Source organism: Danio rerio, chromosome 18 (genome assembly GCF_052040795.2).
Source record: "Danio rerio strain M-AB ecotype USA chromosome 18, GRCz13ab, whole genome shotgun sequence".
Lineage (NCBI taxonomy): Eukaryota > Metazoa > Chordata > Actinopteri > Cypriniformes > Danionidae > Danio > Danio rerio.
This window is the reverse complement of record NC_141038.1, coordinates 1,395,001-1,410,000: the sequence shown is the minus strand read 5'-3', so window position 1 is coordinate 1,410,000 and position 15,000 is coordinate 1,395,001. Positions and strand designations below refer to the sequence as shown.

General features: G+C 41.1%; 1 protein-coding gene across 6 annotated transcripts in view; it reads left to right on the top strand.

The window, feature by feature from the left end:
- The window catches only part of celf6 (CUGBP Elav-like family member 6), a 64,945-nt gene that overhangs the window by 42,490 nt on the left and 7,455 nt on the right, over positions 1-15,000 (top strand). For 4 of the 6 annotated variants that reach the window (XR_015514596.1, XR_015514595.1, XM_087292896.1 and 1 more), the window contains exons 5-12: positions 3,611-3,690; positions 4,150-4,293; positions 11,130-11,286; positions 11,650-11,787; positions 12,321-12,383; positions 13,153-13,233; positions 13,781-13,924; positions 14,032-14,203. Coding sequence is in view for 4 of the 6 variants with exons in the window: in XM_087292896.1 (XP_087149022.1) it covers positions 3,611-3,690; positions 4,150-4,293; positions 11,130-11,286; positions 11,650-11,787; positions 12,321-12,383; positions 13,153-13,233; positions 13,781-13,924; positions 14,032-14,159 (935 nt within the window). In the remaining 2 variants the exon portion in view is untranslated. The remainder of the gene's footprint in view (positions 1-3,610; positions 3,691-4,149; positions 4,294-11,129; positions 11,287-11,649; positions 11,788-12,320; positions 12,384-13,152; positions 13,234-13,780; positions 13,925-14,031; positions 14,204-15,000) is intronic. The other 2 variants (XM_087292897.1, XM_087292895.1) reach the window with 1 other exon arrangement.

Here is a 15,000-nt window from a genome sequence, read left to right as displayed (position 1 = left end):
CAGAGCAAAGATGTTCGGCCACAAGATGGCGACAGAGACCACATAATAAGTCCTCAGAGGAGAAAAACTTGGTAAATTTCAAACTACAGCTGATCAAATCATCAAAAGGCAGGTGAGTGACATTCTAAGTCCATCTCTCTCTTTTATATGTTGTAGTGCTGTATTTATACCATAGTAATCTGCTAGTGTTTGCTTTGTTTTGTCGTTTTCGGGGTCAATTATTGTGATCTCCTGATTGCAGCAGAGAAACACTGGGAAATCTCTGTAGACTGGTGGCATTTCATGCTATTCAGTCTTATAATCTTAAAATGTGAGCAAACTCAGCTGTTTTGTCATCACTTTAGACATTACACTAGAGAATCATTCCAACACTAGCTCTACAGTGATGTCAGTAATTGAGCAGCGGTTTCTGCTGTTCTGACGTCAGTTGCAGATGGAAAAAAGTAGTTCCTTATACAAAAGGGTTTTGAGACTTCATTTTCATGTTTCTATTGATAATGCAGTCGAACTGTTGTATAAACAAAATCTCACACGAGTAGCAGTGCGATATGGCTGTGTCTTGTCACTGGTGAGGGACACTACGGCCCTGCTGCCTCAAGCCAATGCACGCCTCCCACCAGTGCCTATATCCAGCGGGGTTTACATGTGCACATTAAAAAGCATTGCATGCAGCTCACCTCGCAACTGCACCAAGCTTGCAGTAACAATCCAGTTCCCCTCTCGACGTTCTCTTGTGTAACCCCACCGGGTTCTACGCCACCCAACCCGCTCCGAGCTGATATCGAACCGGCGACCTTCCGCATGGGAATTGGTTGCTCTAACAAGGAGGCTAAAGACCATGGCCTTTAGAGTCTTTCGCTAGAGCACCTTTAGAGGTCAGAGGAGTGAGGTTTACCTGCACAGCACACACTAGGTGGCCTCCATTACACTCACCCCGCTAAACCTCACTCCCATCTGGGTCACGACACCAATGTAACCCCACCGGTCCTACGCCACCCAACCCGCTCCGAGCTGGGATCGAACCGGATGGGAGTTGGTTGCTCTACCAAGGAGTGAGGTTTACCTGCACAGCACTTACTAGCTGGCCTCCGTTACACATGTCACAGTGAAGAGAGCCAAGTTACTTAGTGCTCGAAATCATCCACACGACCTACTAATGAAGAATATAGGCTGATTTCACACAGCCGCCATTTTTAAAAGCGAAATCGAGGCTGCGATGGAATGAAACCTGGAAGTCTCATAGGGAGTTGCATAGGAACGTTGTGTACTGGGCTGAATATCTTATCAGCGAAGAGAAAGTGACACAAATTTATCATTTCATAGTCTTCCCAGGGTGAAGCAGTGGCGCAGTAGGTAGTGCTGTCGCCTCACAGCAAGAAGGTCGCTGGGTGCGAACCTCGGCTCAGTTGGCGTTTCTGTTTGGAGTTTGCATGTTCTCCCTGCCTTCGCGTGGGTTTCCTCCGGGTGCTCCGGTTTCCCCCTCAGTCAAAAGACATGCAGTACAGGTGAATTGGGTAGGCTAAATTGTCCATAGTGTGTGTGTGAATGTGTGTGTGTGTATGTGGATGTTTCCCAGAAATGGGTTGCGGCTGGAAGGGCATCCGCTGCATAAAAACTTGCTGGATAAGTTGGCGGTTCATTCCGCTGTGGTGATCCCGGATTAATAAAGGGACCAAGCCGACAAGAACATGAATGAATGAAGAGTCTTCCCAGTGACCCGAAGGTCCGTTCTGAATGAATAGTGAAAATAGAAAGGGATATCAGAGCTCATTTTCAGCTCAGTTAAGGGAAATGGCACTAGTTAGCTGCATTTTCTTTCCCAAACACATGAATGTACAGAATCTTTCACTATAGGAGACTTGTCAGGATACTGAAATAAAAGAAAAAACATCAATTTCCCACTAACATTTTAGGCACTGTTGATGGCTTTCCTTAAACAGCGCTGATTTGCCATTGTGTTCACGTGCTCAACAGAAATGATTGTGATTGGCCGTGTAGGTCATCAGTTTACCCACCGCTGTTTACTGAGCACAAACACAGACGAGTCGAGCGATCTGCTTGATGACTTGACTGATCTTCACGGCTGCTTCGCACTCCAGTGTCCGTGTATCTGTGTTTGCACTGGGTGAAGAGCGGTAAACTGAGTGCAAACGCATAGACACGGAGACTGGAGCGCCTAGCAGCCGTGAAGATCAGTCGAGTCATCCGCGCTCAGGAGTGCTTTAATGTTAGCCGGTTTTAAAACTTCAGTACAGGGACAACACTTTTACAGACAACACGAGGGTGTGCAACAGAGGATTGCAGGGTTTTATCACTCACCGGGTTACATAGGCTGAAGCAGGGAAGCGTCCCCACAGTTTTTAACGCCCCATTCACACGGGGCTTCAGCGTCAACGCTTGTCTGAAGGCGTGTTTAAAGTTCGGGCTGAATTGATCGTCATAGCAGCATCAGCCAATGAAATTCAGTCAGCAATAGGCCACTGTCTGAGCTGGTGTATTTGCATATGTAACGGAGGCCAGCTAGTGTGTGCTGTGCAGGTAAACCTCACTCCTCTGAACTTTAAAAGGTGCTCTAGCGACAGATGCTAGAGGCCATGGTCTTTAGCCTCCTTGTTAGAGCAACCGACTCCCATGCGGAAGGTCGCCGGTTCGAAACCAGCTTGGAGCGGGTTGTGTGGTGTAGAACCGGCAGGGTTACATTGCCATGGCCTCTAGCATCTGTCGCTAGAGCACCTTTTAAAGGTCAGAGGAGTGAGGTTTACCTGCACAGCACACACTAGCTGGCCTCCGTTACACTCACCCCTCTAAACCTCACTCCCATCCGGGTCATGGCACCAATGTAACCCCGCCGGTCCTACGCCACCCAACCCGCTCCGAGCTGGTATCGAACCGGCGACCTTCCGCATGGGAGTCGGTTGCTCTACTAAGGAGGCTAAAGACCATGGCCTCTAGCGTCTGTCGCTAGAGCACCTTTAGAGGTCAGAGGACTGAGCTTTAACTGCACAGCACTCACTAGCTGGCCTCCGTTACACATACAGCAATCTGATTGGCTGACGCTTCCGTCGGCGCTTGAAAAGTTGAGCTAGTCCCAACTTCTGCAGCGAGCAACGCCTCTGAAGCGGCGCAGATGGATCCGCAATGCAGTTCGGCAACGCCTGACGTCACCCATTCAAAGTGAATGGGAAGCGTTGACGCTGACGGGGAGTAACTTGTGCCATGAACTGAAGCCTAGGCGGACACTTGAGCATATTACTCTTAAAGAGATTGTGATGTTGTTTGAAGCTGAATTGCTTTTAATTGTTTAGATTAAACTGAACTGAATGATATTAAAGTGATGTTTACACCATTTCTACATTTTGAAAACGCGGCAACAGCTGGAGGTTTGTAGTCCACAGCATGTTACTGCAATGTGTACAGTGCTGGTCCTACACTTCCGGGTTTCTTCCCACAGCAGCCTCGCTTTGTTTTTTTTAAATGGCGAACGCGTGAAATAAGCATATAGAGTGCTGACTGAGACGCAGACAGTATCTTCAAGCCTTGTCTTGGTTTGTTGTGAACACTTGCTCTTTTTCTGTTTAAGGTGAGTGTTTGTGTGTTTCTCCCACCACAGGCTGTGCGTTTGTCAAGTTTTCCAGTCATGCAGAAGCTCAGGCTGCGATCAACAGTCTTCACGGAGGACAGACGATGCCTGTGAGTCTCGGAAACTTCACTGAACACACACTGTTTATGAGTTCAATGTTAATGGGGGTCAGAAAACACAGTATAACCGGCTGCAATGCTGTATTTCCTGAATTATTCACAGACTCAAATGATTATGTCAAACACCGATGCATTCAGAAAGGGAATGCAGCCTTGCTCTTGCTCATTCTGTGCAGTTAAATTTCTCCAGTGAGTATTTTAGGTTTCCCCCTTACGTAAATCTGGCTGTGTGTGTGTGTGAATGTCATCCTGATGCTCTCCTGAAATGAGATTATTTTAGTGACGGTGTGACGAAAGCCTTGATCAGAGCTTATCAAAACCTGCAGATCCACTCTAGAGCAGAGTGAAACACCTGCTGCCTCTGAAAACACTTTACACAGACCTGTCGGTCTCCGTCTGTGTGTGTGTGTGTGTCTGCAACTGTTTATGTGTGTGTGTGTGTGTGTTCAGGGAGCGTCGTCCAGTCTGGTGGTGAAGTTTGCAGACACCGATAAGGAGCGAACGCTGCGGCGGATGCATCAGATGGCGGGTCAGCTCGGCATCTTCAGCCCAATGAGCGTCCAGTTTGGAGCGTACGGCGCATACACACATGCTGTGAGTCTCACACACACCAGCGCTGATTAACAGGAGCTCTCCTATCACACTTTGAGTTTCCCTCGGCATTTGCTGTTCATGTAACTCTGCTAGACGCCGCAAAAGTAAACCGATAATCTTGGCGCAAGTCTCGACTAAGGGTGCGTTCACACCTGTGAATGGATTCAGTTGTTCTGAAACAGAGATTACAAATGTTACATTGTTGCTCTTTGCTCTTGGAGCGGTTCGCTTTCACACTGCAAAGTTTCTAAACGGTCCAAAAGAGCTAAAACAAGTCACGTGCGAGTAAACTCTCCTCACATTGGTCAGAGTGTCAGGGTTTATTTTGCAGCGTCCCGCTCAGCTGTCAGGAGAGGTGGTGGTTTGGTGGTGATTGACAGGGTGCGCGCGCGACGTGTCTGAGGAGAGATGCGGTGGGGAGGGGTGAGAAGGGTGCGCGACGATGCCTATTTGAGTACCGGGAGGGAGACGTGAGATTACCAGGAGATCATCACTCGTTTGCGGGCATCCGGAGACTCGCGAAACTTCCCGCCCTACTCATAATTCTCTCTTCATATAGCCGTATGCCTATTACATATGCATAAACACTGTGATATAACCGCGCTCGGATCGGATCGCTTTCTCACTGCAATCAAACCGCTCCAGGGTTCGTTTCAATCGAGCCGAGACCACCTCACTCAAGTGATCTCGGAGCGATTACTTTGGCGCGGAACAGAGCGTGATTGCCCTGTTCACATATGCCAAACGAACCGCGCTAACTGGGCAAACGAAACACGTTCCCAAACAAAAGAGTAGGTGCGAAAGCACCCTAAAGTTTTGAAGGTGATTTCAGAACCAGCATAAAAGGGAAAAGCTTAATATACTCTCAATATAGTTCAAGAGTTGACACTTAGCTGATGATTGATTATAAAGCGGTTTGGGATGCTGTCCAGGGAGAGAGCCCTGAGCTAATAAGATCCTCGAGCCCGGGGCTCCCTCCTGTTTGCAGGGCGAGAGGGGAGTTTGAGCTCAGGTAGATCTGGAGAACTCCCCTGTCATAGTGGCTGAAGAGCAGATAGTGATTGCTTTTTAAAAAGAGAAAAGTACTTGGTAGGAGCATGTCTATGGTTGCGATTTGGATCAGTCAATAATCTTAAGTTGCATATTTTTAAGAGGAAACCAGGGGAAATACACGTGAGCACGGGGAGAACGTGTAAACTCCACACAGAAACATCGGCTGCTTTGGTAAAGGCTAGAACCAGTGACGTTCTTGCTGTGAGGAAACAGTGCTAACCACTGGGCCACCGTGCCACCCATCTAGGAAAGGAGGAGGAGTAGGGGTGGAAGGGAGGATTCTTCAAAACGAAGATGGCTGTGATATGGAGCTGAGGGTATTTATAATGGCTTTGGAATTGTCTGATTAGTGCATTGAGAATTGGATAATGCAGATCAATCATAAGCACGTGATCCTCTCGAAAATCGTTTATAAATAAACTAAAAAAAAAAGAAAAAAGTTCTCGGTATAATTTTTTTTCTACACAGAAAGAGTTCAGTTTCCTAAGAACATACATTTTCTGATGCACTTTCTTAGCAACAGCTTCTGAGTTCTGCTGGAGCTTAAATGTGGAATCAAAGTTTGTACCAAAGTACTTTTATTCTTGCACCTTTTCAACTTGTTTTCCATTACAGTTTTTCTTGTTTGCTTTGACCTGGTTAAATAAACTAGGTTCCACTTTATTTTCATTTTCACTATCCCAGCAGAGCAGAAGATCGGTCTTGCAAATGTGTAAACTCTTTCTCATTGGGTTGACACATTTTCCTTACCATTTTTCCAAACAGTTAACACGGATGTCATTCAAGCAGTCCAAACTCCATTGTTTTAGTTATGGTAACCAAACAGAAACCATCTATTCCTAACCATTAGAAACTACCAAGATCAGTATGAATTCACTGAAGCACCGGTTTGACACTCCTTCACACAAATCTTCAATTAGCGATCAGCCAGCAAACATTAAAAACGTTGGAAGGTCTGTGTTGTTCTGTGCCAGCATGGATGGAGGAGGTCAATAGTGGCCTATACTCCCTATAGATTTGACTCTATATTGGTTTAAATGTGTTTTATTTAATATTTACAGTATTTTAATACTTTTGTCTGCTTTTACAGTATTTCAGTTTTCAGCCACAGTTTGAAAATTGTCATGAATTCAATATAAATTTAATCAAAGCATTTCTTATTCTGGATTCAATTCTTTGCAAAAGGCAAATTTGACAGCCCAAATACAAAGACAACAAATTGCATTGGCAATAGGCTACAATGACAAGCAATGGTGGTGCACTGACTTCTATATTTTGTGTTTTGTTGTCCAGTGTGTAATGATTACAGTTTTTCTTGTTTGCTTTGACCTGGTTAAAGAAACTAGGTTCCACTTCATTTTCATTTTCACTATCCCAGCAGAGCAGAAGACAGGTCTTGCAAATTTGTAAACCTTTTCTCATTGGGTTGACACATTTTCCTTACCATTTTTCAAAACAGTTAACACAGATGTCATTCAAGCAGTCCAAACTCCATTGTTTTAGTTATGGTAACCAAACAGAAACCATCTATTCCTAACCATTAGAAACTACCAAGATCAGTTTGAATTTACTGAAGCAGCGATTTGAAACTCCTTCACACAAATCTTCAATTAGCAATCAGCCAGCAAACCTTATATAAATGGTGGAAGGTCTGTGTTGTTCTGTGCCAGCATTGATGGAGGAGGTCAATATGGCTATGTCCTATACTCCCAATAGTTTTGACTGTATATGGTTTACATGTGTTTTCTCTAATATTTACAGTATTTTATTACTTTTGTCTGTTTTTTTATATACAGTATTTCGGTTTTCAGCCACAGTTTGAAAAATGTCATGAATTCAATATATATTCAATCAAAGCACATCTTATTCTTGATCCAATTCTTTGCAAAAAGGCGAATTTGACAGCCCAAATAGAGACAACAAATGCCATTGGCTATAAGCTACAATGGCAAGCAATGGTGGTGCATTTTGAGTTCTGTATTTTGTATTTTGTTGTGCATTGTGTAATGATTAATTGAAAGAGCTCATATACTTGTTTGCAAGTTGTGTTGTTTGAAGGTAAAACTAGCTTTTGTTGCATATGTTAAATGTTTTGAGATGATATGTGCCTTTTTCAAGCAAAATGTGTCATTTTGACCATGAGTGCCGCAGTTTAGGCCTGTGTGTGTTTACTGTTTTGAAAATGTGGAGTTTCAGTTGACAACTGCATCCAAGCAATCGAGAAAAACTGTAATCAAAGCATTTCTTATTCTGGATTCAATTCTTTGCAAAAGGCAAATTTGACAGCCCAAATACAAAGACAACAAATGGCATTGACAATAAGCTACAATGACAAGCAATGGTGCTGCACTGACTTCTATATTTTGTATTTTGTTGTCCAGTGTGTAATGATTACAGTTTTTCTTGTTTGCTTTGACCTGGTTAAAGAAACGGTTCCACTTCATTTTCATTTTCACTATCCCAGCAGAGCAGAGGACCGGTCTTGCAAATTTGTAAACCTTTTCTCATTGGGTTGACACATTTTCCCTGCCATTTTTCAAAACAGTTAACACAGATGTCATTCAAGCAGTCCAAACTCCATTGTTTTAGTTATGGTAACCAAACAGAAACCATCTATTCCTAACCATTAGAAACTACCAAGATCAGTTTGAATTTACTGAAGCAGCGATTTGAAACTCCTTCACACAAATCTTCAATTAGCAATCAGTCTGCAAACCTTATATAAATGGTGGAAGGTCTGTGTTGTTCTGTGCCAGCATGGATGGAGGAGGTCAATATGGCTATGTCCTATACTCCCAATAGTTTTGACTGTATATGGTTTACATGTGTTTTCTCTAATATTTACAGTATTTTATTACTTTTGTCTGTTTTTTTATATACAGTATTTCGGTTTTCAGCCACAGTTTGAAAAATGTCATGAATTCAATATATATTCAATCAAAGCATATCTTATTCTTGATCCAATTCTTTGCAAAAAGGCGAATTTGACAGCCCAAATAGAGACAACAAATGCCATTGGCTATAAGCTACAATGGCAAGCAATGGTGGTGCATTTTGAGTTCTGTATTTTGTATTTTGTTGTGCATTGTGTAATGATTAATTGAAAGAGCTCATATACTTGTTTGCAAGTTGTGTTGTTTGAAGGTAAAACTAGCTTTTGTTGCATATGTTAAATGTTTTGAGATGATATGTGCCTTTTTCAAGCAAAATGTGTCATTTTGACCATGAGTGCCGCAGTTTAGGCCTGTGTGTGTTTACTGTTTTGAAAATGTGGAGTTTCAGTTGACAACTGCATCCAAGCAATCGAGAAAAACTGTAATCAAAGCATTTCTTATTCTGGATTCAATTCTTTGCAAAAGGCAAATTTGACAGCCCAAATACAAAGACAACAAATGGCATTGACAATAAGCTACAATGACAAGCAATGGTGGTGCACTGACTTCTATATTTTGTATTTTGTTGTCCAGTGTGTAATGATTACAGTTTTTCTTGTTTGCTTTGACCTGGTTAAATAAACTAGGTTCCACTTCATTTTCATTTTCACTATCCCAGCAGAGCAGAAGACAGGTCTTGCAAATTTGTAAACCTTTTCTCATTGGGTTGACACATTTTCCTCACCATTTTTCAAAACAGTTAACACAGATGTCATTCAAGCAGTCCAAACTCCATTGTTTTAGTTATGGTAACCAAACAGAAACCATCTATTCCTAACTATTAAAAACTACCAAGATCAGTTTGAATTTACTGAAGCAGCGATTTGAAACTCCTTCACACAAATCTTCAATTAGCAATCAGCCAGCAAACCTTATATAAATGGTGGAAGGTCTGTGTTGTTCTGTGCCAGCATGGATGGAGGAGGTCAATATGGCTATGTCTTATACTCCCAATAGATTTGACTGTATATTGGTTTAAATGTGTTTAATATTTACAGTATTTAATTACTTTTGTCTGCTTTTTCAGTATTTCAGTTTTCAGCCACAGTTTGAAAATTGTCATGAATTCAATATAAATTTAATCAAAGCATTTCTTATTCTGGATTCAATTCTTTGCAAAAGGCAAATTTGACAGCCCAAATACAAAGACAACAAATGCCATTGACAATAAGCTACATTGACAAGCAATGGTGCTGCACTGACTTCTATATTTTGTATTTTGTTGTCCAGTGTGTAATGATTACAGTTTTTCTTGTTTGCTTTGACCTGGTTAAAGAAACTAGGTTCCACTTCATTTTCATTTTCACTATCCCAGCAGAGCAGAAGACAGGTCTTGCAAATTTGTAAACCTTTTCTCATTGGGTTGACACATTTTCCCTGCCATTTTTCCAAACAGTTAACACAGATATCATTCAAGCAGTCCAAACTCCATTGTTTTAGTTATGGTCACCAAACAGAAACCATCTATTCCTAACCATTAGACACTACCAAGATCAGTTTGAATTTACTGAAGCAGCGATTTGAAACTCCTACACTCAAGTCTTCAATTAGCAATCAGTCTGCAAACCTTATATAAATGGTGGAAGGTCTGTGTTGTTCTGTGCCAGCATGGATGGAGGAGGTCAATATGGCTATGTCTTATACTCCCAATAGATTTGACTGTATATTGGTTTAAATGTGTTTAATATTTACAGTATTTTAATACTTTTGTCTGTTTTTACAGTATTTTAGTTTTTAGCCACAGTTTTTATAAATTGTCATGAATTCAATATAAATTTAATCAAAGCATTTCTTATTCTGGATTCAATTCTTTGCAAAAGGCAAATTCGACAGCCCAAATACAAAGACAACTTCTGTTAGCAAGGCGAGAGGGGAGTTTGAGCTCAGGTAGATCTGGAGAACTCCCCTGCTGTAGTAGGTAATGAACAGATATTGATAGAGAAGAGATAACCACTGACTAGGAGCATGTCTATGGTGCTGATTTGGATTAGTCAATTAACTTAAGCTGCATGTTTTTGGACGGTGGGAAAAAAACGGGGAACCTGGGGGAAACCAACATGAGCACGGGGAGAATGTGTAAACTCCCCACAGAAACGTCGGCAGGCTTGGTAAAGACTAGAACCAGTGACGTTCTTGTTGTCAGGCAACAGTGCTAACCACTGGGCCACCGTGCCGCCCATCTAGGAAAGGAGGAGGAGTAGGGGTGGAAGGGAGGATTCTTCAAAATGAAGATGGCTGTGATATGGAGCTGACGGTGTTTATAGTGACTTCGGAATCGTCTGATTGGTCAATCATAAATTAGATAATGCGGGACCAGCTGCAAACAATCATAAGCACGTGATCCTCTCCAAATTAGTTCATAAATAACCTTCACTCATGATTATCGCTGTCCTTACAATCTATATTTGTTAATAAGGATAAAAACTGTGTCATCAGCATATTTGACTATATGGCTGTTGTCCTCAGTGCTGCGACATTCGTTTGTATATAATATAAAAAGAGTTGAGGACAGTACGCAACCCTGTGGAGATCCTACTGATGTAAAAGCATGTCTGAAAGCACTCCATTCAACAGACTCTCTGCTGCCTGCATGTCAAAAAGTCTAAAATCAGACCAATTCAGTTCATCCAATTCCCCTATACTTGAACCAGGGACCTTCTTGCTATGAGGTAACCATTGAGCCATTGTGATGCCCAGCTCAGAAGTTTTGAGATCTCAAAGAGTGGACTTATGATACGAGCTCTTTAGGCAACAGAAGTGTAGAAATGAATCAGTGCTTTGTGTGTGTGTGTGTGTGTGTGTGTGTGTGTGTGTTTGTGTGTGTGTGTGTGTGTGTGTGTGTGTGTGCAGCAGATGATACAGCAGCAGCAGCAGCAAGCGGCGCTCATGGCAGCGACGCAGAGCTCGTATCTGAACCCCATGGCTGCTCTCGCCGCCGCACAGATGCAGCAGATCGCAGCTTTTAACCTCAACGGCCTGCTGGCTGCGCCCATGACCCCGTCTTCAGGTGCTCACCAACCTCATCAAGACCTTCATTCATTCATTTTGCTTCAGCTTAATCCCTTATTTATCAGGGGTCGCCACAGCGGAATGAACCACCAACTATTCCAGCATATGTTTTACACAGTGGATGCCCTTCCTGCTGCAACCCAGTGCTGGGAAACACCCATACACCCACACACATACACACTCATACTATACAGGCCTATTTAGTTTTATTATAGTACACACACACTCACGCACTTCTTTTTCTTTTTCACACACACATGATCACTGACACGCTTTCCCTCTCTTGTGTGTTTGTGTGCGTACATGTCTGTCTTATTGTGTGCGCGTGTCTGTGTGTTTGTCTGTGTGTGTGCGTGTTTAGGCAGCAGCACTCCTCCAGGTATCAGTGGCAGTGGTCTCTCCTCTATGGGTGTGAACGGCTTCAGCGCTCTCGCTGCTCAGAGCAACGGCCAGCCGGCGTCTGAAACACTCTACACCAACGGCATACACCCCTATCCAGGTGCACGCACGCACATGCACACACACACACACACACACATACACACACACACACACAAACACACACACACACACACACACACGTTACACATTATTAAATATAACCAGCAAACAGAAGAGTGCTACTCTTGTGCTAACTGAGGGGTGTGTGTTTTCTTTATGTGTGTACATGTCTGTGTGTTTGTCTCTGTGTGTGTGCGCATGCGTGTATGTGTTTGTATTTTTGTGTGTGTTTGTGTTCTGCGTGCATGTGTGTGTGTTTTTGTGTATGTATGCATGTTTGTGCATGTGTGTACATGCATATTTGTTTGTGTGTGTGTGTGTGTGTGTGTGTGTGTGTGTGTGTGTGTGTTTGTGTGTTTGTGTGTGTGTCTTTGTTCACGTGTGTGTGCATTCATGTGTTTGTGTGCATGCATGTATGCTCGCATATATGTGTGTTTATGTGCATGTGCTTATGTGCATGTGTTTTTGTGTGTGTGTGCGTGCGTGTGTGCGTGCGTGCGTGCGTGCGTGTGTGTGTGTGTGTGTGTGCAGCACAGAGCCCGACAGTGGCAGATCCTTTACAGCAGGCGTATGCAGGTGTGCAGCACTATGCAGGTGATTCTCCTTCACAGCTGAAAAGTTTGTTTACATATTTAAAATATTTGTTTACTTTACATTTCTCATCTGCTTATATTTACATTTTGTTATTTTTTTGGTAAAAAATTTGATCTGTTCTTTTCAATTGGTATTAGATTTTTCACGAGCTATATGTCTGTTTAATTTAGCTCATTTTTAATTTAATTTTATTACATTTTATTTTATTTAAATTTATTTTATTTTATTTTATTTTATTATTTTTTAATTAATTTTTTTATTTTATTCAATTTGTATTTAATTTTATTTAATTATATATTTTTAAATGTAACTTTCTTTTAATTTAATGTAATTATTAATTTTATTTAGTTTCAATTAAGTTAAGATTTATTTTGTTTTGTTTTTTATTTTATTCTTATTTAATTAAAAAATATATATATTTTATATATTTTTATTTTGTTTTGTTTTATTTTTTTGTTTATTTTGTTTTTTTATTTTATTATTCATCATTCATAATTTATATTTTATATTTAATTTAATTTTTAATTTTTTTATTTAGTTTTGTTTTATTTTATATATTTTTTTCAGTAACTTCAGTTTAATAATAATCATAATAATAATAATAATAATAATAATAATAATAATAATAACCTACAGCTCATGCATCAAGAGTAGTAGTGTGTGTTATATGAGCCTTGTTGAATGAACATTATGAAAGAAGAGGAGTGTGTCAGATGTCATGTATGAGTGCTGTAGGGATGATAATACTTATGTGAAACTCTGCCCACAGCAGCCTATCCTACTGCATATGCACCAATCAGCCAAGCCTTTGCCCAGCAGCCGCCAATCATTCCCCAGCAGCAGAGGGAAGGTGAGTGTGACTCCGCCCACTCCGCATAATTAGCTCATACATATTCATACCAGTCAAATACTGCTCAGCAGAGCTTCATCCAGTTAAAGCATCATCATCATCATCATCCTCATCATCCTCAACAGGCACACATGTTCGATACTAGTGTGTTCTCATCTACATCTGTGTGTGTGTCTGTGTGTCTGTGTGTGTGTGTGTGTGTGTGTGTGTGTGTGTGTGTATTGTCATCTGCATCTCTCTCTGTATTTATGTGTGTGTGTGTTTTGCGTCTGTGTGTGTTGTCATCTGCATCTGTGTCTTTGTATTTATGTGTGTGTGTGTTCCCATCTGCATCTATGTGTGTGTTCCGATCTGTGTGTGTGTGTGTGTATTGTCATCTGCATCTCTCTCTATGTTTGTGTATGTGTTTGTGTGTGTCTTCTCATCTGCATGCTTGTGTGTGTGTGTGTGTGTGTGTGTGTGTGTGTGTGTGTGTCTTTTCATCTGCCTGAGTGTGTGTCTATGCTCATCTGTGTCTGTGTGTGTGTGTGTGTGTGTGTGTGTGCAGGACCGGAGGGCTGTAATCTGTTCATCTATCACCTGCCGCAGGAGTTTGGGGATGCGGAGCTCATGCAGATGTTTCTGCCCTTCGGGAACGTCATCTCAGCCAAAGTGTTTGTGGACCGAGCCACCAATCAGAGCAAGTGTTTCGGTAAGTTCTTCACTCCTTTAAACCAGTGACCAGTTTTCAGATAAACGCACAGCTTAAGTAGTGTGTGTGTTTGTGTGTGTGTGTGTGTGTGTGTGTGCGTGTGCAAGGTTTTGTGAGCTTTGATAACCCGTCCAGTGCTCAGGCTGCCATTCAGGCCATGAACGGCTTCCAGATCGGCATGAAGAGGCTGAAGGTTCAACTCAAGAGACCGAAAGATGCAAACCGACCATACTGAAGCGGACACACACACACAAACACACCTGCTGGAGCTGTCAACAGGTCAGAGACCACAAACACACACACACACGCATACATACACATACTGTACATATACACACACACTCTGATGTACACGCAAGTGGACACACACACACACACACACACACACCACACATCAGTGTTAATGTCGTTCTGATGCCATCAGGTTCTCCCAAATGCAAACACATTTATTTTATTTTACTGTTTCGTTTTGTTTTGTTTTGTTTAATTTTTAATTTCTATTTTGCTGACTTATTTAGTTCTTTTATTTTGTTTTATTTATGTTTTATATTGATTTGTGGTTTTGTTTGTGTTTGTTTTGTTTCCTGTTTTGTTGTCTGCTGTTTTTCTTTTTATTTTACTGTTTTGTTTAGTTCAGTTTTAATTTGTTTTGTTTTGCTGTGTTTGGTTATTTTACTTTTTGTCTATTTACCTGTTTGTTTTGTTTTTCTTTTATTTTACTGATGTATTTAATTGTTTTATTTAGTTTCATTTTCAATTTATATTGATTTGTTTTCCGTTTCGTTTTGTTTTGTGTTGTTTTTTTATTTTGTTTATTTTCCTGTTTTTTTTAGGTCAGTTTTATTTTTATTTTTTGTTTTATTTGTGTGTTTTTTATTTTTACTATTTACCTTTTAGTTTTATTAAACTTTTTATTTAACTGATTTATTTAGTTTTATGTTTGTTTTATAGTGTTTTGTGCTTTTGGTTTGTTTTGTTTCATTTTGTTTTGTGATGTTTTTTGTTTTTTGTATTTTGTTTATTTTGCTGTTTTGTTTAGTTCAGTTTTATTTTGTTTTGTTTTATTTGTGTGTTTT